General features: G+C 43.8%; 3 protein-coding genes and 1 long non-coding RNA gene across 7 annotated transcripts; 2 read left to right on the top strand and 2 right to left on the bottom strand.

The window, feature by feature from the left end:
- Positions 1-1,511: 1,511 nt before the first annotated feature.
- Positions 1,512-3,401, bottom strand: LOC4325303 (interactor of constitutive active ROPs 4). Its single transcript, XM_026024615.2, has 3 exons — positions 3,186-3,401; positions 2,956-3,112; positions 1,512-2,852 (listed from the first exon to the last, which is right to left on the bottom strand). The coding sequence occupies exons 1-3, from the start codon at positions 3,197-3,199 to the stop codon at positions 1,884-1,886; spliced, it is 1,140 nt and encodes a 379-aa protein (XP_025880400.2). The 5' UTR covers positions 3,200-3,401; the 3' UTR covers positions 1,512-1,883.
- A 4,419-nt stretch (positions 3,402-7,820) lies between these two features.
- On the top strand, positions 7,821-8,427 carry LOC136355545 (uncharacterized). The gene is made up of 2 exons (XR_010739816.1): positions 7,821-7,958; positions 8,079-8,427. It is a non-coding gene; the product is annotated as an uncharacterized lncRNA (long non-coding RNA).
- Positions 8,428-12,264: 3,837 nt separating this feature from the next.
- LOC4325304 (pentatricopeptide repeat-containing protein At4g21190) lies at positions 12,265-16,851 on the bottom strand. 3 transcript variants are annotated; one of them, XM_026021092.2, is made up of 7 exons: positions 16,722-16,851; positions 16,433-16,530; positions 16,243-16,341; positions 15,739-15,882; positions 15,307-15,519; positions 13,530-13,918; positions 12,265-13,081 (listed from the first exon to the last, which is right to left on the bottom strand). In XM_026021092.2, exons 2-6 carry the CDS (start codon positions 16,520-16,522, stop codon positions 13,577-13,579), a joined length of 888 nt encoding a protein of 295 aa, XP_025876877.1. In that variant the 5' UTR covers positions 16,523-16,530; positions 16,722-16,851; the 3' UTR covers positions 12,265-13,081; positions 13,530-13,576. The 3 variants fall into 3 exon arrangements, with proteins under 3 accessions (XP_025876877.1, XP_015649404.1, XP_015649411.1); XM_015793918.3 differs by lacking the exon at positions 12,265-13,081 and having other exon boundaries at positions 13,289-13,918; XM_015793925.3 differs by lacking the exon at positions 12,265-13,081 and having other exon boundaries at positions 13,289-13,918; positions 16,238-16,341.
- Positions 16,852-16,959: 108 nt separating this feature from the next.
- LOC4325305 (DNA polymerase eta) lies at positions 16,960-22,646 on the top strand. Of its 2 annotated transcripts, XM_015793887.3 has the most exons (14): positions 16,960-17,143; positions 17,268-17,388; positions 17,487-17,598; positions 17,687-17,854; positions 17,936-18,100; positions 18,204-18,307; positions 18,426-18,545; positions 18,753-18,876; positions 19,976-20,089; positions 20,198-20,389; positions 20,737-20,833; positions 20,914-21,062; positions 21,982-22,069; positions 22,148-22,646. In XM_015793887.3, exons 1-14 carry the CDS (start codon positions 17,068-17,070, stop codon positions 22,420-22,422), a joined length of 1,905 nt encoding a protein of 634 aa, XP_015649373.2. In that variant the 5' UTR covers positions 16,960-17,067; the 3' UTR covers positions 22,423-22,646. The 2 variants fall into 2 exon arrangements, with proteins under 2 accessions (XP_015649373.2, XP_066160236.1); XM_066304139.1 differs by lacking the exon at positions 20,198-20,389.
- Positions 22,647-22,701: the final 55 nt, after the last annotated feature.

Genomic DNA, 22,701 nt, shown 5'->3' on the forward strand with positions numbered 1-22,701 from the left:
CCCCTACTCGATCATTCATGTGCCCCCACACCACATGCATGTCTTTTCCAGATCCCGTGTGGCCCAGCGCCTCGTCGTTTGCAGTTTGGCACTGCAAAGGTTGCCAAATGCACAAGGGAAAAGGGTTACTTTTGTTTCGTAACTCCACTGTTTCAGCCGGCCCTTTTTCAGTCAAATAATCAGGTGGTCCAAACACACGACCTTATTGCTACTATCCGCTATCCGGGAGTTTTCAAAACGGATGCAGAAGACATTATCACCTATGCATGCTCAAATCTTTGTCTGCATCCCCGAAAAATCCTCTCCAGAGGACTATCATGGTATCATCGAACAATCGACAATACTGTATAATGATGAGCTATTCAATTTCATTTATCTGCCAACGATTTTTAGAATAAAAACATATTGCTGTTCTCATACTATAGGGTGAAAAGATGTTGAGAACAATTTCAATATCATAAATGAGGACATATCCGGTGAAAATGAGCTAAGTGTTGAAAACTCGTGAAAATCATACCTAAAAGTTTCGTAAATTTATGAAAAAAATACTAGAGATAGGTGTAGATATAAAATACATTCTCACCAAATCTTAACTCCAAACTCAAGTTCGTTTATGAGAAACAAAAAAGACAAATTTCAGGTGAATAGTGTCATGTTACTATTCACCTGAAATTTGTCTTTTTTGTTACTCCTAAACGAAGTTGAGTTTGAACTTGAGATTTGGTGAGAATGTATTTCATATCTACACCTATCTCTAGTATTTTTTTCATGAATTTACAAAACTTTTAGGTATGATTTTCACGAGTTTTCAACACTTAGCTCATTTTCACCGGATATGTCCCCATCATAAATGGCTCAAACTTTGTCGCTATAATGGGCTGTTTCAGCTTGAAAGGAACTTCATGCAGTACGAGTTAGGAAATACTTCCTCCGTTTCACCATGTAAGACTTTCTAGCATTACCCACATTCATATATATAGATGCTAATGAATATTGAATGGAAATTCCAAAATAATTCTTCAAACTTCTAACTTTTCCATCACATCAAAACTTTTCTGCACACACAAACTTCTAACTTTTCTGTCACATCGTTCCAATTTCAACCAAAGTTTTAATTTTGATGTGAACTAAACATAGCCTGTAACTATTTTGACAAACTGTCACGTACGACAGACCTAAACCACAATACCACAACACTGCATATCTGACAACGAATTTATATCAAAACTAGATTAAGATTTAAGAAGATCAGAAGTTCAGAACACTAGCACTGTTTCCGTTATGGAACTAAAAAAATATTATAATTTTATATCTACATCTACAATTCTACAGTTTTGTGACAGTGTCTTAACGTGAAATGTTACAATATGCGGTTGAAGTCTATATTTTCTTATATTTTTTATCAAACTATGCAGTTTTATAAAGTTTGCTTAAATATGTGGTACTAAGTAATAAGGATGGAAAATCCAAATCCAAGCAATGATAATAAGACTAAGCATGGCAAGTAATGCTAGTTACAACATCCTGGAATCAGTTCATAACATCGAGATTTTTCAGAGTTAGCATCATCCCAGCCTCGAGTTCGTCTTCATGACAAAAATCCCAAAGGGCGATCCAGGATCAACAGCACTCTAGCATTACAGGAAAACACCAAACCATCTTGGTTGCTCCATAGTCAATGTAATGCTCCGGCTGTCCGGCACTTCAAACATAGTTTAATCTCACGAACATCATCTCATGATCATACAAACATAAGTGAAATCCGAACCAAAATGCAGTAAACGACGGTGCTAGTTGTTTATGGGTGCTGGAGCCAGCGAGCTGAGGCAGCTCACCACCGTGAACAGTGATCGGATACAAGCCTTGGCCATGCCATGTCACCTTCACTTGCTCCCCTTCTTCTTCCACAGGTCGCCAAGCATCCGGATACCGGCTCCCTTCCTCTTGCCACCGAACCCCTCGTCGTCGCAGTCGTCCGGCATCGTCGCGGGGGAGCCCCAGCCGTTGCCATTGTGGCCGACGAAGTGGGCATCCCCGCCAATCACCGCGGCGGCCGCCTCCGCGGCCTTTCGCCATTGCTCGGTCTGCACGCGCAGGCGCCGCATCTCGGCCTCCAGCGTCTCCCGAGCGGCTTCCGACGCCCTCAGCTGCTCGCCCATGCGGGCCTCCCGCGCCGCTCTCTCCTTCAGGTCCTGCTCGACCAAGGACGCCTTGGCCGCCGCCTCCTCCTCAGCTTTCTTGGCCGCCTCCGCGGCTTCACCAACCTGCTTCTTGAGCTCGGCATTGTCGGCCGTGAGTATGGCGACCTCCATGTCCTTCGCCATCAGCTTGGCCTTTAGTTCCGCGACCTCCGGGTTCTCCTTCTCGCCGGAGTCAATGGCCGTTGCGTCAATGCTCTCCTCTTCGATCATCTTCTTTGTCTCTTCCTCCTCCAGTTCCTTCTCAGCCAAAGCGGCCTTTATGCCACAGCTCACCTCCTCGCCGTCCTCGGCGCCGGCCGCGCTCTGGTTCTCCTTATCCCCCGATTCGGTCCGGACGACCTCGAACACATCCGTCGCGGGGGAGTTTATGCTGCTCTCCTCCTCGGCCGGCGGCTCCGTCACCTTCAGCTGCTGCTCAGTCTTCTTGGGGGTTTCGACCGCAACCGGAGATGGGGAGCGCGGAGACGCCGCGGCGGCGGAAGCGGGGCTCCCCTTGGTGCCAACGCGCTTCTTAGCCTCCTCGAGCGCGACCTGCGCGTCCTTCTTGGCGGCCTCGGCGGTGGCGAGCTGCTCCCGCAGCTTCTTGAGCTCGTCCTGCACCTTGCCCAGCTTCGTCTCCAGCTCAGCCACCCGCGTCCCCGCGCGCTTCTTCTGTAAACCCACCAATAACCGCCAAAAGCGATTGAGCCGCTGCTCCTTGGCCTCACCGGGAAAACTGAAAACGGAAGGAGAAGCTTCGCAGCTTATTACTTACCTCATGCAGCGGGCTGCGCGGCGAGTGGCGGTCGGCGAGCTTGGGGCTGCTCCGGTCGACGACTGTACGGTGGTGCGCGCCATTCGCATCCGAGCAGGCCGTCGTCTTGAGGTGCAGCGGCGCCCGCGGCGACGCTCGCTGCGGCAGCTCGGACCCCCTGCAATCATCAACCGCGTCAGAAATGGGAACACCTCGACGGGGAAACCACCTCGCTATCGCAGGTCACGCACCTGGATCTCGGCATGCTCCGCCGCGAGCTAGCTAAGCCGGCAGCCGGCGCTGGTTGCTCTGTCCGTCCGCCCGGCCGCCCCTGGTCTCTATCCTCTCGCCGCGTCCGTCGGTCGCGGCCTACGATGAGAGCAAACGCGGGGAAGACTGGCTCATGGAAAATGCAGGCGAATGTGGCGCTGCGCAGGTAGCGGCGAAAAGAAAAGGAGCCCTCGTGCAAGGGAAAACGGAATTGTTTGCGTATTAATAAATCGTGGCACCGCCTCCCACGAGGCCACCGCACCGGTGATTTCAAATTTGAACGCAGCTGGAACGCCTTGGGAACGCCACGCCACGCACCGCACACCCAGCCGAACGTTACGTGGGTCTCTCTGGTTTTCTGGTTGGTGGCGCACCGGCTGCACGGGCGTTAATGCGCGGGGTGACGCGCAGAGCCGGACCTGGAAGAGCCGTGGGACGACGCGGGGCGAGCGGTAGCCTGTGCGCGGAGCCGGCGCCGTCGCCGGGGTTGTGAGCCACACCCACATGGGTCATGGCGGGTGGCCAACTTGCAGGCACTGACCGTCTCGGCAGAGGGCAGGATGACGAGCCAGCCGGCGTTGATCGGCTCAGGGATCGCTGCCGCTGCTGCTCGAAAAGCGCATCGCTTGTACGGGTACGTGACAGGGAGATGCTTTGGCTTTGCGTGACCGTTTGGCTGCTTGCCAAGGGGGGGGGGGGGGGGGGGGGACAGTGCAAGCCAGCAGCTCGTGGACAAACGGGGCTGTACGCCAGAAGGACAAGCGGGGGCTGGAGTACAAGTACAAACAATTGAAATCGTAGTACAGTCTACAAGAGGGGGGGGGGGGGTTTCATTTTCATCGTGACGGGGTTAATACACGTAGTAGTAGTAACAGCTACGACAAGTGAGGCGTACTCCACTTTTGAAGCAATCAGGCGGCAATCCACGGGCTCTGATTTGCTTTGCCTTTGCATGCACCATTAGTAAGCTCACATGCTTCAGGCCCTCTCCACTACACTCGCTTTCGCGGTGGTTTGTACTGAACTTTTGAGCTCTACTAACTACAGTAGTTTACTGTGTGTGCTTCTGATGATTGTTGAATGTCCCCTATCAACTTTATCTCACATGTAGCTTTTCTGCAATCCTTTCTTTTTACAATTCTCCAACGAATACTACTCCCTCCGGTTCCATATTAATTGATGTTTTGGACAAGATTGAGATCAAATTTTTATAACTTTGACCATCAATAACTTTAAAAATATTTAGTTTAAAGAAACTAGAACAACATATATAGATTTGTCTTTTATAGCACTATAATAAAAGTAAACATGCATTTATTTATCTATTATATAATTAAAGAAAAAAAAAAGGAGCATCCACGTTCGCTGTCATGGCCTAGAAATTCTCACATTAATCGGAGAAAAAGAAAAAAACAAAGTCCATATAGAAATACAATTTAGAAATAGCTGAAATTCGGAATTAAAAAATAAGAAATATTAGAAGAGGTGACTAGAGTCCATATAGAAATACACTTTAGAAATAGCTGAAATTCGGAATTAAAAAATAAGGAATATTAGAAGAGGAGACTAGAGTCCATATAGAAATACAATTTAGAAATAGCTGAAATTCGGAATTAAAAAACAAGGAATATTATAAGAGGAGACTAGAGTCCATATAGAAATACAATTTAGAAATAGCTGAAACTTGGAATTAAAAATAAAGAATATTAGAAGTAGAGTATAGAGTCCATATATAAATACAATTAGGAAATAACCGAAATTCGGAATTAAAAATAAGAAATATTAGAAGTAGAGTATAGAGTCCATATAGAAATACAATTAAGAAAAAATAGAAATTTGGAATTAAAAAATAAGGAATATTAGAAGTATAGTATAGAGTTCATATTGGAATTTAATACCAACTAAAATTCGAAATAAAAAGGAGCCTCCACGTTCGCTCTCATGGCCTAGAAATTCTTACATTAATCAGAGAAAAAGAAAAAACAGAGTCCATACAGAAATACAATTTATAAATAGCTAAAATTCAGAATTAAAAAATAAGGAATATTAGAATATGAGAGTAGAGTAGTTATTACACATAGTAGTTTTGAAAAGTTATTGCAAAATTTAAAATTATGTTGTCATTGTAATATATTTTATAATAATATAATGAGAAAACATATATGCTATTATATGAGAGAAAATATAATTATGCTAGCCGCGCAATCTGCGCGAGCCACCATGCTAGTTATATATATTATAGTAGAAAAATAAAGTCAAACATATATCTTGTAGGCCATATCATTGTCCAAAACGTCAATTAAAATGGAACCGGAGGGAGTACAGTTCTAGGGAAACCGACAAGAAAGAGAAAAGGGCAATGCTAGAATTGCCGCAGGACAACTAGTAATGGACACAAATGAAGGAATTTGGATGGCTCAAGCCGCACAAGCGAATGGGCAGCAATTGGGAAATCAATGTACTAGGCCGGACCGCCATTGCTCGCAAGGAAGGTTGTCGACGCGCAATCGGCAATAGGTATGGTATTTATAGACTAATAATCTATAAACTGGAGTAGTTTTTAAGTAGGCTGCGAGGGAAGTTGAATTTGCAAGTGTAGAAATATCGGGCACGCACAAAAAGTCGTCAAGAGAAATCAGATGCCCGAATTGATCGATCGATGCGGCAGAAATAGATCTCGTGGCAAAGTCAGATGGAGCAGCTGAACGAATGCTACTTCATACCTAGCTAACTGATGTGCGCGATGTTACCAGCATATCTATAGCTTATTAGGGCATGTTAAATGCGTGACCCTAGAGAGAGTATCCCTAGCGATGGCCGTTTGCTTTTCCGTCCACGTCGTCCCCCCACGATGGAACGCGGCTCTCTCTGCGCCTCGCCAACTTTTTTGTGGGGAGTCGCAGCCAGGCGCCGCGTTGAGCGCATGTGGAGCTCGTGGGCATGGCGTCGTTCCCCCAAGTTTCCCCTTGCACCCTCGCCTCACTCTCGCTCTCTCCTCAGTCTTGTCGCACCGCGCCTCCTTCTCCGCTTCGTGCGTCCGCCGGCGCTGGGGTCAGAACGAGGAGCTGCGGGGCGGAGGGGTTGGCGCCACGCCCGACACCGTTGGCATCGCCACCATTTCCATCCCGATCTAGCCGCGGGAGGGCCAAATCCGCTAGCGTTGGCACCGGATTTGCCGCCCCCGGCCGGCGACGGCGCGAGGCGGAGGAGGCCGGGGAGGATGACAACGATAGAGAGAGGCAGAGAGAGCGGTGGAGCTAGTCCGCCGTCAGTCAACCGCCGTTCGTTGTCGGCCACCCCGCGTGCCGCTTGCCGTCCGCCACCGCACCCGGCACCGGCGAGGTGGACGGCAACGAGCTGCGGGGAAGAGAGGGGGAGATCGACGACGAACGGTGGCAGGAGAGAGAGAGAGAGGGCGTGGAAGAGGCAGACGGATCTGGTGAAGCGGGATCTGGTGAAGCGCGGTTAGGTGGACGGCGACGAGCGGCGGTGGGCCAACGACAGCGTGGAGGAGAGAGGGAGAAATCGGCGGAGTGGAGGAGAGGAGACGAGAAGAGACGAGGAGAGGGGAGGAAGAAAAGAGGAGCGCGTTGGTGGGCAGGGAGGGGTACTTTCGGAATTTTGTACTTGGGGCTACCTTGGACTAGACACCCATTGTGGGCTGAAGTATCTTCGTCAAATGGCCTCAGATTTTAAAGAACCCATTAGGAGTATCCTTCATTGGGAGGTGAGTTTCCTATAGAGTGTCCTCGGTTAGTGAGGACACTTTAATGGTGGTTTTGATTGTACATGCCCTTATGCTTACTCTGAGCTGGTGTTGGAATACGTCTCCTATGCAAACGAGCATATCTTGTACATGATAACACGAAGGTCTTCCGAGTTTTAGAAACTCAGAGGGTGTTTGAGCCATCTCTCCAAAAAAAATAAGTCCCTAGCCTCCCTCCCAAACACTCTCAGATAGCAGTATCTCGAAAGGCAAACATGACTATTTTTACTGTAAAAGGTTCCTTTTTTCTCAACAGCCAAGACTAAATTCCAACAGGCTGCAAAATATGGATGCTCTAGTAGGAGTAAATAAAAGATGGACAACGTCATACACGTACATGATGTACTGAAGTCAAGAGATCGATCCATATCTTGTGGCCGGCTGCGACATCACCTGCTCACCTACATGCGCATAGATCCAAGCGGAAATACCATAAATGATCACGACAGGTCACACACCTACTCCAACTTGGAACACATATAACACGAAGTATGGGCGACGAGATCGATCACACAAAGGAAACAAGACGCGCACTGCACACATGAATGATCAGGTCATCAGGACATCCGCTCCCCCACACAACTACGACTGTGTTTTCAGCGCAAAGTTTAAATTTTGGTTAAAATTGGAGATGATGTGACTGAAAAATTGTGTGTGTATGACAGGTTGATGTGATGAAAAAGGACTATAGTTTAGATTCAAAATCTAAACACAGCCTACACAAGCGAGTACTACCATATACCCTGGACCGGAAGTAGAGTACCAAGAAAAAACAACGCGTATGTATGTGCAAGGACGCATAAACTGTGGGGCTTGAGGACAAACGAGAAAGAGGGGGGGAAGGGTGAGGAGGAGATAAAGGTGCCAAAAAAAGCTCTCTTGTTGGAATGCACGTCAAGCCATGGAACATGGCGAGGCACGGCGAGATCAGTGAGATAATGAGATGTCCATGGAAGGTCGTGTGCGTGGCGTGGATGCTTGCGCTCATGTGCGGTTTGGTTCCTTTGCTGTCACTACAGCGGTCTTCTCGTTCCTAGTTTCTGCTGCTGCTTCTTTCGTCTCGAGGAAACTAAACTATTCCATTGGAATTGGCTTGTTCCATTTGCAGGTGATCGAAAACGCATGGAAGGGCTGCAGCTGCACTGCCTCGCGGAAGGCAAGGCGCATGGTGTAGGCAGGGGTCGCCTGCGCGAGCTTTGTGGAAGGCTGTGACTGAGTGAGAGCAATTTGGTTATAATCCCTCCAGTTAACAATATTTGAGTTGGGAGTATCAAGTTTAGCCACGTCAATTATTATCGAATAGAGAGAGCGACAGAGAGGAGGGCCTTAATAAGATTTATTTTCCGGATCTTCATGGTTTGAAAGTTGAAATATCAATGGCATCATGATCTAAGGTTGTATTCCTTGGTGCCAGTTAGGAGTCTTGGAAAATAAATTAATATAAATTTTTAAGCAACTTTCTTAAAGAAACTTTTGAAAAAAAAACACACAATTTAGTAGTTTGAAAAATGTGCACACGAAAAACGAGGATTGGGAACAAGGGGTGCCGAATATAGCCTAAGTCGGTTGAAAACGTTCTGCATCGTATATATCTTGTTGGGCCAATTGATATTTATAAATTTTCGACTATCCATCTACCCATTGATAAATTAATAGATAACACCTCTAAAAATAATACGAACTTTCAAACATCCAAACATCTGATAGCTGCAAGATTCATGGACACCCATAAACCCTAGTTCCACCCCCCTCTCCTTCCTCGTTCCCTTCTCACTCCTAGCACCGTCATGCGCGATACCAGACACCATCGCGACGCTTGAGCGCTCGGTCCCGAAACCACCGTCGCCTGCCTAGCCTCCCTAGTTGGTAAAAAGACACCAATATCCTCCCGACTCGCCTCTTCCCGATCTCCTCTTGAGTCGACGGTAGTGAGGTGCCCCGCCTCACTGTCTTCCCCGTCTCTTATTGCTCCCCACTACCAGATCCACCACCACCAGCCGCCTCATCCTAACTAGTCACTCTGTTTTGCCCCCACCATCCTCCTCCATCGCGATAGCTCCATCGATGCATCGCCTCACTACTCGCCCTAGTCCAACGTCCACTGCCAGTCCTCCGTTGCCCACGGCTATCCCTCTAAGCCACAAGGAAACCCCTATCTTCCCCCTTCCTCTGCCCTTTCCTATTTAACCCTCCAATCCCAAAACCCCAAGTGACTGAGGTTACTGCCGTCCCGTGGAAGCTACCATGACTTGTCGGAGTTGAGGAGAAGGAGACCAACATGAATTATATTTTTGCGTAAATTTAATGGTCCAAATTCGATAGAAATACTCCCCTCCTAAAAAAAGAAAAAAAATCTTTTGCAAAAAGGTTAACAATTCGGCAAAATTTAATATGGCCAAACAAATGTATTCAGTTTCATCCATTTTCATGGCTAAAATTGCAAGGAACCAGTTTCCTACGTTAGAGGGACGTTTAACTCACGATCTCCATCGCTTGTGCACCGGACAACTCCAGTCCGTCCTTTGTCCTTCGGCCCAGAAATGCAAAGTCCAGCATGCTCGTTCCGCCTATGCTCCACTGGGGCTCGTGGCACAAGGAAGCTCCAGCCCTCGGAGCTGCCACTCGACCCGTCGTCGTCTAGCCGGGGTATGCGGTGCTGCCGCCGGCGAGGGCGGATTCCTCTTGACCTCGATTTTGCTGCCAACCCTAATGTTTTGATAGGGCGGCACTTTGAAAATTTTAGTAAGGCCTGGTTTAGTTTCTAACTTTTTCTTCAAACTTCTAACTTTTTCATCACATCAAAATTTTTCTACACATACAAATTTTTAATTTTTTCGTCACATCGTTTCAATTTCAATCAAACTTCTAATTTTAATGTGAACTAAACACATTCTAAGGTAGGAAAATAAAACAAGCCTTTAATTTGTTTAGTCTGATGTGCAGCTAAGCAAACATTGGCCCTGTTTAGTTCCAAAGTTTTTTTTTCCAAACTTCTAATTTTCTATCACATCAAATCTTTCATATATACAACTTTTCTATCACATCGTACCAATTTTAACTAAACTTCCAAACTTTAGTGTTAACTAACACAACCAAAGTAAAGTAATGCTTGCAAATCTGCAATGCTGCGCCTGCCAGGCCTTGCTCAACGTAAATTGGTCAGCACGAAACTGTCGAAGTCCTCACTCCTCAGCACCTAAATGCAAATTGAGGAGTAATCTAATAATTGGAATGCGTTAGTTCAGAATAATAATTGGAGTCAGTAGTACCAATCAAACGCTAGGATATTACACTGTCAGTGCAAACATTTCCACGTGGTTCTCGTACTATGACACAGAATTGCGAAAAACAAATGCACTGGCTGCTCTGCACTTTACAGAATAAAGGTAAAGCTGGCGATGGCATTGGAACAGGAACTAAACAGTGGGTAAATTATGTATCGGTAGCAAGGCACAGTGGCGCCACACAGCCTCACCGAGGGCTACATGGAAACGGGTTGCCTCAAGCTGTAAAGGCCTCTGACAGACGGGGTCCCGTCTCCCGACCCATCCCGTTCGTTTTTGCACGCTGCAGCAAGCGGCCAAGCAGAGGGGCCCAGCGATCGGATCGCCCCCCCTCCCCGTCCCCCTCTATACGATACCACTGCTCCTCTCCCCCCCCCCCTCCCCCTTCCTCCTCCCCTTCTTCTATTCCTACTACAGTACATTAAAAATTTTTTTAAAAAAAGTTAAAAAAATTTATGTATAGAAATACTATATATAGAAAATTTAAATTCAAATTTAAATTTGAATCAGGTATGTAAACTTTTGACTTATAAACTTTAGGTCTATAAACTTTAGATGTACAGAAATACAATATATAGAAAATATTTGAATTCAAATTCAAATTTGAATCGGATATAATTCAAATTCAAATTTGAATCGGGTATATAAACTTTAGGTCTATAAACTTTAGATGTATAGAAATACTATATATGAAAAATATTTGAATTCAAATTCAAATTTGAATCGGATATTTGAATTCAAATTCAAATTTGAATCGGGTATATAAACTTTAGATGTATAGAAACACTATATATGAAAAATATTTGAATTCAAATTCAAATTCAAATTTGAATTGGATATAATTCAAATTCAAATTTGAATCGGATATATAAACTTTAGGTGTATAAACTTTAGATATATAGAAGTACTATATATAAAAAATATTTGAATTCAAATTCAAATTTGAATCGGATATATAAACTTTTGGTCTCTAAACTTTAGATGTGTAAATTTGAGGTGTATAAACTTTAGGTGCATAAATTTACTAAAATAGGAAAGTAATACGGTGCCAAAAATAGAAACCAGGTGGAGGGAGGAGGGGGGGAATTTGATCGCTCTGGGCGACGCGCTCGCTCAATAACATTTCCGCAAGCTTTGGCCCCCGCTCATTTCCACCTCGCATTCTCTATACTACAGTTATTACACCGTGCGTATCGGTCAGCGCACCGTCTTTTACGGTTTTACCGGAGGTGCCGCTTCCGTGGTTCCGTGCCGTGTAGTGGAGGACGTACTACCCGGCCTTTAGAGCAGTATAGCCAAATGTTACTAAGTCCAGATCACTTATAGCTAATCTAATAGTCCATTTATATAATAGTTATTTATAAAAATATACTACACCATTAATATCCGATCCCACCTCTCATACACACAAAACATCTTGGAGTCTATGTTACACTTGACTATAAATCCATAACCCGTTTGCTTCTCTTTCTCTTTTCTTCACGATATGTGGTTATAGCTAGCTTATAAGCTGCTATTGTACTGGCTGAGTCCCGGAGCAAAGGCTGTTGCCTTGTTGGCGTCGGGCGGTCGGGCCACGACGCACCGCACCGTCCCTGCCGCGTGGTCCGGGGACGCCGGGCCGGCTGCCTCCAAGGTTCCAAGTCCCCAACGGTGGGAGTCCCGCACGTACGCGTTGCGGCGATCGCATTTCGCCCGATGCCACGATTAGATCCATCACGCCGTCGGTGGACGGAGGGGCCCCCGTCGGTGGTTGTTCGTCCCGCCGCGCTCGCGCGGTGGGCATGCGTACGTGGGGGAGGTGAATAGGTGATGCAGTCCGGCCAGCCGCCAGCGGCCATGGCGGAAAAAGCGATGGGGACAGTACGACTCGGAGGGGCTCCTCCTCCCTTTCGGTCGGCGATGTCACTTTCATATAGCCATGCGACACGAGACAAACTGGAACGTGCATTACAATCTTGATCGGACGACAGAACATCGTTCCTCAGATCCACCAGTTAGACGCCAGCAGGAACAGCATCCACCATATATATCCACAGAGTACAATTCGAGTGCTGAAAGTTGTAGAGAGAATCAGGAGTAGTAACTGGGAACTGTAGACTGAGAGTAATCGTTCGACTGGACGACTCCACTAGCATGTGCTAGTGCCTTCAGTTGCGTCTGATGATACTGCAAGTGATCAAGGCTCATCTTCAATACCACAGCAACATTGCTGCAACATCTGTGAAAAGTCTCAGATTTGAGCCCTCTGGTACGGATTAAGATCATCTAATGTGAAGTTAAAAGGACGTGGTTACTGACATGTGGGCTTCACCATCCACAGGCTCACATGCCAATGACCACGTCAAGCATAAGTTCACATTAGAGGATCTGCTTCCCTACAATAGATAATACTACTGATAGAAGATACTAAGGTACTACTACATGTTTCTATCAACAGTCAACATGTTCTTCCTCCCTGAAAGGCTGAAATGGATGGACGACACGGTCACGTCCATGCATGCGGAAGCTTCCATTGGAGAGACAGCATATCGTGTATAGTGGCTACGAGGATATTGACACCATCTGTCTCAGCAACGACCAACCAGTTCAACCAACATATTAATCACATTGCACACAGAAGCAGCACATCTGCGCTGCACATGGTGGGAAGGCAGAATCTTCACTGGTAGATCTGTGAAGCCAAAAGACGTCAATGGTGTCCTGCCTCAGGTCCAAGATATGGTCTTCAAAAACTAACTATTATCCATAGCTTATTTCTGAAGCAATTGAATAAAGTCAGGCCAGTCCAAAGAATATTATGAGCTGTTCAATACCCGGACTGCCGCTGAAAAAGAAGAAGATATGCCAAGACAGTGTTTGTCAAATTATAGGATCACAAATCCAGCAACAGCAGCTGCTGCAGACTGCAGTATCCAATATCCCTCGACCCAAATTAAAGCCTAACTGGAAAGAAGCAGAACTGCGACAGGGTAGTAATGCCGGTACAACAAGTATAAGATTAGCTTTGTTCTACCATATTGACACATAAATCTAACAAGTAGAACGAGTGCTCTAAGGAATGATATCATAAATCAGTACAAGGACTACAAACTCCGAGGAAACTCTTGTTCTAGAACAACATGGCCTTGTATAACATGCTAATCGTGCTAATTAAATCTGTAATGAGCTAATGTTTTACATATTCTACATCTTCTAATGTGGCAATCCATGACTTCATGGCACAAAACTGAATCTAACTAGTCAGTTACTTCTTATCAGTTCATTGTTCTAACCTGCTTTGATGAAGCAGGCATGAATAATACCAAAGGAAAGCTCTGAACTACACAAATTCAAGGTCTCCACAAGCTGCTTCGTCCAATACATTCCTGTCCAGGCCTGCACTTGCCGCTTCTTCCAATTCACTATCTACATCCATGTTTTCTTCCTCTTCCACTTCATCTGTGCCAGCTTTTCTCATTGGTTCTTCAATTTCGTCTTTTGGGTAGACTTTTACTCTGATGCGTTTGCCTTTGATGCGTCGATATTCCCATTTTGGTGGTGGATATTTCTTCTTTAATTTTACATATTTGTCCAACATCCCTAACTTCTGGAATACCTCACCAAGCATTCTGATAATCGAACCGTCAGGTCTAACACCCAGCTCCTCCATATCAGCAAAGATCTGGCAAATTTACAAGAAAGACAACAATGATTAGATCTTTAGAATCTTGGCAATAAATAAGCAATTCTACCAATGTTTCCTTGAGTATAACTTCTCAACAACAAAAAAGGTTGGGTTCAGAACATGAGCGGGAGACCAAAACCACATATTTAGTCCAAAGTTGGTGAACTAACAGTTGTTTTGTCAAGTAACACAAATGTGTCTCTTTGTACAAAGAATGCAACTTTGCCCTCTTCTGGGAGTAAGTTAAAGTCATAGTAATAATGGATTATGTTTTCTCATCCAACATGACTACGAAAAGGAACAAAAATTCCTAAAACAGTTAATACAATAGCTGCAACAGGAACTGTGCCATCCGCTGTACTGAAATGACTATTGCTTATAAGCAAGGTCCTTTGGGAGCAATTCAGGCTTATTGCATAGGCTGGTTGAGATAGGCTTCAGCCTCTTGGCAGAAAGTGGCCTTGAGCTTCATGAGAGGACCAATAACCCACGCCCTGTTTGGGGTAGCTTAATCTTCTGGGAACTTTAAGCTAAAGCTTATCCTCCACAAAAAAAGGGCCCAAGCTACCAAGTCAGGTCGATATATGAAACACGAAACTTTCAAAAGGATAGAATCTTCGCACTTGACTTGATAATCTATCACAGGTGGGCCATGGGCTTGTTTCAACATTATTTGGAATCAGAAATTCCATACCTACCAAATTTTCTTTTTCTTTTCATAAAATATGCCTACCAAATTTTCATCAGTGGATATGTGTAGCATCTGCTTCTCAATAACATTCAATAGAGCTATTCAATTAAGATGCCATTTCGCAGTGGACCTTTCGAGGAGGACCTAAGATATTAAAACACTTGCAAAATGATAACAGTCTGAAACATCATCATGTTCAAGCAAATTGTAGCATAGAAAATGTAGTTTGTCAGTGCAGTAAGCAGCAATGAAGACTTTCCATTAAGCATACAAGCAAAGGCAGCACTAAAAAACATGGAGCCAAATGATAGTCACATGGAAGAAATAAATCCAACCCATGAATATTATTTCTAACATTGTGGCTGCTGATACATACCACAGGCTAATATCATGAGAAACTTACTAAACGATATCCAAATACCTAGCTCTCTAAGATTAGCACACTGTTAGGTTTTCCTAGTCCAAATATCTCTGATCAGTACACTGTTAGGTGGAAATAAAACCAGTAGAAAAACAAAGAAAAAATTTAAACAAAATTACAACTTACTATCTTAACAATACTTATGTGTTAGGCTGTTAGCAGAAAATTTTTACAAGTTCACTTCTGTTCCTCCATGCAAGGGAAACCATGGTCCAGAATTAACATAAGAAGGGTGTACATTAGAACAAAAGTATAATATATTTGGATTCCTACCTCAAACATCTTCTGATATGATTCTAGTCTGTAATATAAAGATATCATTCTCATGAAAAAGGTATGAGGCAAACCCTCCAAATATCGTGAGAATATTTTTCCATACAGCTCTTCTGCTTCCTCCACTCGTCCATCCTCAATCAAAGCATTCAACAAAGTGTAATAACTTCCCATTGTCTTTCCTTGACCTTTGTTAAACATCCATTTAATAACCTGAGTCACAAATTCTGTAGTTACTACAGTGTTTCAGAAAAAAAAAAGGTATATTATAAGGGAGCAGCTAATTCTTGACAGTCAACACGACACTAGAAATATGTAGTTTTCATGCAGGAGATATTTACAGTGTATATGCACAAGTCCAGTCTGAGATTTTTACTGCAATTACATGAGAGGAACACATTGGACACAATAATGAAACCAATGCAACAAGACCTGAATTATCCGTTTCCATTCCTTTTCATCTTCAAGGGTCTTAAGTGCCTTCTTTACTGCTATCAAGGGAAACTCCAATTCCCATGCAACAAATGAATCAAGAGCACCATATACTTCCTCCTTTACATTAGACAAGCCTTTAACCTACAGGAAAGGACAAAAGAACAATAATTTCAGGTACTCGAGGCATGAATAACACCAGGTAGTCTGAATCTGTTGCAGCAAAATCCGTCATGCAAAAATGTGAAATGAAACACTTGCAGTCTTTTGATGTTTGGCGCCTGCTTTATCAGAGAGAATACATAAGCTGCTTAATGAAAAAGAGGACAACCACAACTATCGCAAACTGAAGAGCTGCAGCAGCGGGTGAATTCTAGAGTAGCTATTGGTAAGCAGGTGTACGATAAACCATATAATTTAGCACCTCACCAGGAAGATGTTGGATGCAAAAGCGGATACAAACTGCAACTGAAATTACAGCACAGGAAAGCAGAAGAACCTCACACATTCGACAAGCTTTTGAGACTTGGAAACGGTTCCGATTCTCTTGCGAGTTTTCCACACACGAGGATATCTTGGCCTCGGGCCCCTGGCACCACATACCTACATCACAATCGTAATCAAAACCATCAGTTTAACTGCAGCTCCAGCACTATCGCAAGAACCACATGCAGTACAGCTGAACTGAACTTACCACTAAAGTACTGAACTTTGAAGGATGCGTAATGGCAGCCCTTTCCAATCCAAAGGCGAATGCAGGCGGCCCGCACCTCACAGAAAACATCGTGTAACCTGCCGTGACAAACAATCGGATAAACCTTCCGCAGCAGACAGTGCTGGTCCGTATACGAAACAGGAAAAGGGATAGCGAGCAAGAACTGCGCAAAGAATTGGGAAGAAAAAGTTCTAGCTGTCCTCTCCTCTTCCCCTTCTCGCTCGCCCCACCTGAATAGGGGAATCGAAGGGACGGGAGCACATCTCACCTTGTAAGAGGGGAGGAGCAGTTGCCGCCGTCGCTGGCCTCGGTGAATCCGTGCGCCGCGGCGGCTTCGTTCTCCGCGGGGCGTAGAGTCCGGGAACGGGAGGAGGGACGCAGCCGCACGACCGCAACGCAATCTCTCCGCCCCACTGGGCAAGATAATTTCAGCGTTGGATGAAAGGTGAGGCCCACTGTCAGTGGCTCAGGCCTGTAAGAGTAAGATATCAGTATCGTTTTCTGTCAAATAAAGAGGAAAAGAAAAAAAAAAGGAAAAAGGGAATAGGGAAGCGAGGGCGGAGTACGGCGCGCTTCGCCGTTGCCGGAGGCGGCGGGGGTGAGGGCAGCGAGCGATGCCGGTGGCGAGGCCGGAGCCGCAGGAGCCGCGGGTGATCGCCCATGTCGACATGGATTGCTTCTACGTCCAAGGTCACCTACCTACCTCCTCCTCTCTCTCTTCCCCCCTCGCCGCCGTCGCCACGACTCGACCCCCAAACTCGCGGAATGATGCCTCTGACGTGAGGGAGTGAGCGTTTATTTTATTTTGCCGCAGTTGAGCAGCGGAGGAACCCGGAGCTCAGGGGGCAGCCGACCGCCGTGGTGCAGTACAACGACTGGAAAGGCGGCGGGCTGATTGCCGTCAGCTACGAGGCCCGGAAGTTCGGCGTGAAGAGGTGCGATGAGAGCCCGCTCTCTCCTTCTCCGCGGAGGCGATTTGATCGGCTGGGTTTTCTGACGGATCGATTGTATGCTCATTGTTGTGGTTATTCAGGTCCATGCGTGGTGATGAGGCCAAGATGGTCTGTCCAAGTATCAATTTGGTTCAGGTTCCGGTGGCCCGTGACAAGGCCGATCTTAATGTTTACCGTAGTGCTGGCTCTGAGGTTGGTCTGTGCATCTTAATTGGTACAATTGACAATGGAAAATGAAGGTGCTTCCATGGCATTGACAGTTTTGCGTCTAAACTCTCAGGTTGTCACAATCCTCTCGACCAAGGGGAAGTGTGAGCGAGCATCCATCGACGAAGTTTATCTTGACCTTACTGATGCAGCCAAGGAAATGCTTTTAGAATCTCCACCGGAGTTATTGGAGTTGATTTTTGAGGAGGCCACAAAGTCAAATATCCTGGGCCTTCCTTCTGTAATATTTGTTCTCCACGATTTAATTGTTGTTTCTCTGCAATTTGATATGAATGTGACCAATAGGGCTTCATATGTGCAGGATGTCAGCAACAGAGAAGATAGCGTGAGGGCATGGCTTTGTCGAGCCGATGCTGATTACCAGGATAAGTTACTATCTTGTGGGGCTATAATTGTTGCGCAATTACGGGTCAAGGTTTTGGAGGAAACCCAATTCACATGTTCTGCTGGTATTGCTCACAATAAGGTTTATATGCATTCCTTTCTTTCGATTGAAGTTTGGTCTCTTTTACTCTGTAAACCTCTCTTCCTATTGCAATCCTCACCCAAGATGTTGCTGTGTTTTGTAGATGTTAGCAAAACTTGTCAGTGGGATGCACAAACCTGCTCAGCAGACAGTTGTTCCATCATCAGCAGTTCAAGATTTTCTAGTATCACTGCCCATAAAGAAGATGTAATGAGCTAATGTGACACCTCCATCTTTGCTAGTTTCTTGGTTTCTGTTGGACAAAGTTTTTCAAACATCCTATTTATCTGGTCTCATGGTTGTGTTGTTTGCTTAAATTATGCAGGAAGCAACTTGGTGGTAAGCTTGGGAGTTCCTTGCAGGATGACCTTGGGGTCAATACTGTTGGTGATCTTCTAAGTTTTACAGAGGACAAATTACAAGAGTACTATGGAGTAAATACAGGGTAACCTGGTGCTTGCATTTATTTTTTTGCTCTACTGTTGTTTGGTTGCCCTACTGATTTTATCTTTAGTACATGACTTAACTTTAGAGCTGATAGAAGGCTAGTTTTATGCATTACAAGGAAGCATACTTCATGCAGATTTTACAACTTTCGGATGTCATGTCTAGTTAATAATAACTCAGCTTATAACCGTTTAATCTCACGCAGGACGTGGTTATGGAAGATTGCAAGAGGTATTAGTGGAGAAGAAGTTGAGGATCGTCTTCTACCAAAGAGCCATGGGTGTGGAAAGACATTTCCTGGCCCAAAAGCATTAAAGAATAATGCTTCTGTAAGTACTTACACTCTGTCATTTTTGTTTAGGGATGCTTATAGCAAAGCATATCCAGGAAGTCTTTTGATGACTATGTTCATTTGGTATAAGCCTTGACTACTTGCTTTGGTCCATCAAAGTCATAAGTAGTGATATAAGCTCATCACTCCAATCAACAATTGTCATGGGCATTGGGTCGGGAGTCCGGCCCAATGGGAACGATATCCTCACCCCTCACGATAAGTACGTAACTCACTTGCATAGAGTCAGGGTCTGTTGGGATTAGGTTAAGGAGTTCTCCATCTATATAAGGAAGGATCCTATTCCAGGTCAGTTAGGCATTAGATTGAGTTATCTCTTAGTGCCAACCGGCCCTGCCTTCCCGGCGCGACGTCGATAGGACTCCGTCGCGCTGTTTAGGTTCAGGGACAGTGCTGTTACTTCCTCTTTTCATCCCAAATAATCCTAGCACGTGACAACAATTGATATTGGAAGAATCAGATCCTCATTTAGCTGTCATTTAGTGACAGTTTACTGATATATCCAGTGTCTGTGCGCCTTGATTGATCATGTAATAATCTAATCAGATACCTTCTACACCTCATTTCTAGAGCACTAGGCTGGAGCCTACCCTCCTACTTGAGTACCAGATGCTCCTATCAAATACTCCCTCCGTCCCATAATATAAGGATTTTGACATTTTGGTTGCACTGTTTGACCACTCGTCTTATTCAAAAAAATTCGTGCAAATATAAAAAACGAAAATTTGTGCTTAAAGTACTTTGGATAATAAAGTAAGTCACAAAAAAAAAATAATTCCAATTTTTTTTAATAAGACGAATGGTCAAACAATTCAAGCAAAATGTCAAAATCCCTTATATTAGGGGACGGAGGGAGTACTAGTTTGGCTAGTGGCATGTTGTTGTGTCCATTCAATTACATTAAGATATGTTGCGAGCCTAATTAAATAGGTCCTTTGTATTGCCTGATTCAAATCCCACATGTGTTTGCACAGCTCCATATATGTATTTCCTGTGTAGTTTAGAGAAGTTTATGTTCTAAATATTTTACAAATGGGAATTTCATGGTCCTTTAATAATATCAGGTTCATGTTTAGGTTAAGACATGGCTGGATCGACTTTGTGAAGAACTGAGCGAACGGATTCAGTCTGATTTGAACCAGAATAAGAGAATTGCTCAAACACTAACTCTCTATGCCAGGGCATGTAAGGTACTTGGTGCAAATTATCTTTTTCCCCCCTAGGATTGCATAAATTAGCTCTTAGTTTCTGTAACTTAAAATGAATATATAGTTTATTTACTGATTGCTTTGCTACAGAAAAACAAGTCTGATTCAATCAAGAAATTTCCTTCCAAATCTTGTCCGTTGCGTTATGGGACTGTCAAAATTCAAGAAGATGCAATGAAGCTATTTGAATCTGGGCTTCATGATTTCTTGGGTTCTCAGAACACAAAATGGAGCATAACATCTCTTTCTGTTTCAGCAAGCAAAATATTCGACATACCAATTGTATGCATACTTTAACTTTATCAGTAATAAGTATATCGATTTGCTCTCATGTTTAAATAACCAACATCCCTGGAGAAATAAGGATCAGAGCAAAATGATTATCTTGTTTCTTTGATTGCAATACACCATGCATTTATTGATATTGCATTAGCTTCTGCTCTCAAAAGTTGAGGGTTATTTCTGAAATTGTTATCTGATGTACAGAAGCTTTTTTAACATTAACAAATGTGCTATAACATTGTATCTAGTTTGTCACTACTTGTACTGTGTCAGCAGGCCTTGAATATGATTAGACATACAAGCACGTTATGAATTTATTTCCTTCATTTTCTTTTTATATTTTTCAGGGAACAAGCTCTATCTTGAGATACATTAAAGGACCAAATTCCACTGTTTCACCAGCTAACCTCGATTGTTCTTCTTTACCTGAGGATCCATCTCTTGGTAAGATTAATAAGTTCAGTAATACCAGTCTGTATTTTTGTCATCTCTTACAGTACTTATCTGTTGACATGCTTCTCTAGGTAACAAGTTATATATAGCACCTAATCATGAAGAACACTGTGAACCATCATTATCTGAGAAAGAAGACTATGGAAACAATAGTAATTTAGCCAAACAGTGTCAAATAAAGGAAGAAAAAAAGGTGTCAAAGAAGTTAACTGAAGTTAAGGTCAGATGTTCTTTCCCTCTTTGGATACATGAAACCAGCTCCTTGTGGATCAGTTACCGGGTCTTGAATCCTTGAACCTACATTACCAGGGTTAAGATTCACAAAATCATTATTCAGTTTAGTCAATCAAAATGTGGTTAGTTTTAGTTTACTTGTGTAGTTACTGGGCCTTGAATCCTTGGAAGTGATATAGAAGAATGCTATATTTGTGTTGGAAAAGAAGGAGCAATGTATCCCAGCAGTTAGTGATTTGTTTTTTCAGAATTTTTAGGAGTAATGATTAATGATGTTCTACTATGTCAGTAAATAGATTAATAATATTGACTCCTTTCTTGTGTATCTCGTATTCCTTTAGTTGCTAAACTTCCTTTTAAGTAGACATTTAGATCCTTGCTAATATATTTTTTCAACTACTCCCTCCGTTTCATAATATAAGAGTTTCTAGCATTGCTCATATTCATATAAATGTTAATGAATCTAGAGACACATATATGTCTAGATTCATTAACATCTATATGAATGTGGGCAATGCTAGAAAGACTTACATTATGAAACGGAGGAAGTAGTACAGAACTTCCATTATAATTATATTTTCCATGTCCTTAACTTAACCTGCCCCTTTTGCCCTTAGAATCCATTTTTAACCAGATAATCTGTAATCCAGTGGCATAATTTATATCTGCTCCATCTTATTATCCACAGTAAGGCGTAGCATGAGCCAAGATAGTTATTAAGTTCAGCTTGAAAAGTTATCAGCCCCAGCTGGTCCACCTCCTTAACTCTAAAACAAACATGTGTCCTGGTTTGAAAAATATCTTTACTCGCAAATTATGAAGTACAAGTCTGAAATTCTAGTTTCTTGTTAAGTTTATTATTTGAACCAATTACTCACCCAGATGTCCCACTGCAAATGGTTCAGGGAACTTGCTCTATTCTGAAATTTCTTTCACAAAGTCCTGTACTCAGTGAGAAAAGAAAAATTGACAGCTTAATTTGCAGTCATCCAGGTAAGGGGTGTTTTTATTCGCGCAATACAAATACTGGTCACTGCTACAATTGTTCTTGCTAATTTCAGATAATTTTAGGTCCTGAAAGTTCTTCAGAACCGAATAAAGCTGAAGAACACAAGGCTGCGCAGTATGTTGATAGGAACAAGTTTAACACTGCTGGGAGTAACTCTGCCAGCAGTAGCACATGGATGTTCAACGTTGAAGATATCGATCCAGCCGTAGTGGAAGAACTGCCGCCGGAAATACAAAGAGAAATACATGGATGGATTCGCCCGCCAAAGCAATCAAGCTCAAAGACACGGGGTTCTACCATTTCGTCTTACTTCCAACCTGCAAAGAGGTCAGGATAGGTAGACCATGAGATGCATATTTCTAACATGTTGATTCGTCTCCTGGCATGACCTCTCCCCTGTAGATTGTAGGAGCATCAGCTTGATGCGCCAACAAATGGGCGTCAACTGAAAGACCAGCAAAATGCCAAAGTGTTCGCCCTTGTGAATAGTATTTGCATTGTAAATTTAATTGACAGTGGAACTAACAAATACTATTAGTACTAAAATTTATTTACGGTCCAGTATAACAACCGTACGACTATAAACCAAATTAGAACAGGAAGCTAAGGAAACTTA

The sequence above is a fragment of the Oryza sativa genome, chromosome 1 (assembly GCF_034140825.1).
Source record: "Oryza sativa Japonica Group chromosome 1, ASM3414082v1".
NCBI lineage: Eukaryota > Viridiplantae > Streptophyta > Magnoliopsida > Poales > Poaceae > Oryza > Oryza sativa.

What these genes read in the sequence shown, in the direction of transcription:
- LOC4325304 (XM_026021092.2), bottom strand. Translation starts at nt 16,522, where the DNA reads ATGTTTTCTGTGAGGTGCGGGCCGCCTGCATTCGCCTTTGGATTGGAA. An exon ending in CTCAAAAGCTTGTCGAATGT is followed by an intron (nt 15,883 to 16,242) that starts GTGAGGTTCTTC and finishes CCTTTCCTGTAG; the next exon opens with GTTAAAGGCTTGTCTAATGT. An exon ending in AATGGAAACGGATAATTCAG is followed by an intron (nt 15,520 to 15,738) that starts GTCTTGTTGCAT and finishes TTTGTGACTCAG; the next exon opens with GTTATTAAATGGATGTTTAA.
- LOC4325303 (XM_026024615.2), bottom strand. An exon ending in CGCGCAGCCCGCTGCATGAG is followed by an intron (nt 2,853 to 2,955) that starts GTAAGTAATAAG and finishes GTGGGTTTACAG; the next exon opens with AAGAAGCGCGCGGGGACGCG.
- LOC4325305 (XM_015793887.3), top strand. Translation starts at nt 17,068, where the DNA reads ATGCCGGTGGCGAGGCCGGAGCCGCAGGAGCCGCGGGTGATCGCCCAT. An exon ending in ACCGTAGTGCTGGCTCTGAG is followed by an intron (nt 17,599 to 17,686) that starts GTTGGTCTGTGC and finishes CTAAACTCTCAG; the next exon opens with GTTGTCACAATCCTCTCGAC. An exon ending in CTGGTATTGCTCACAATAAG is followed by an intron (nt 18,101 to 18,203) that starts GTTTATATGCAT and finishes TGTGTTTTGTAG; the next exon opens with ATGTTAGCAAAACTTGTCAG.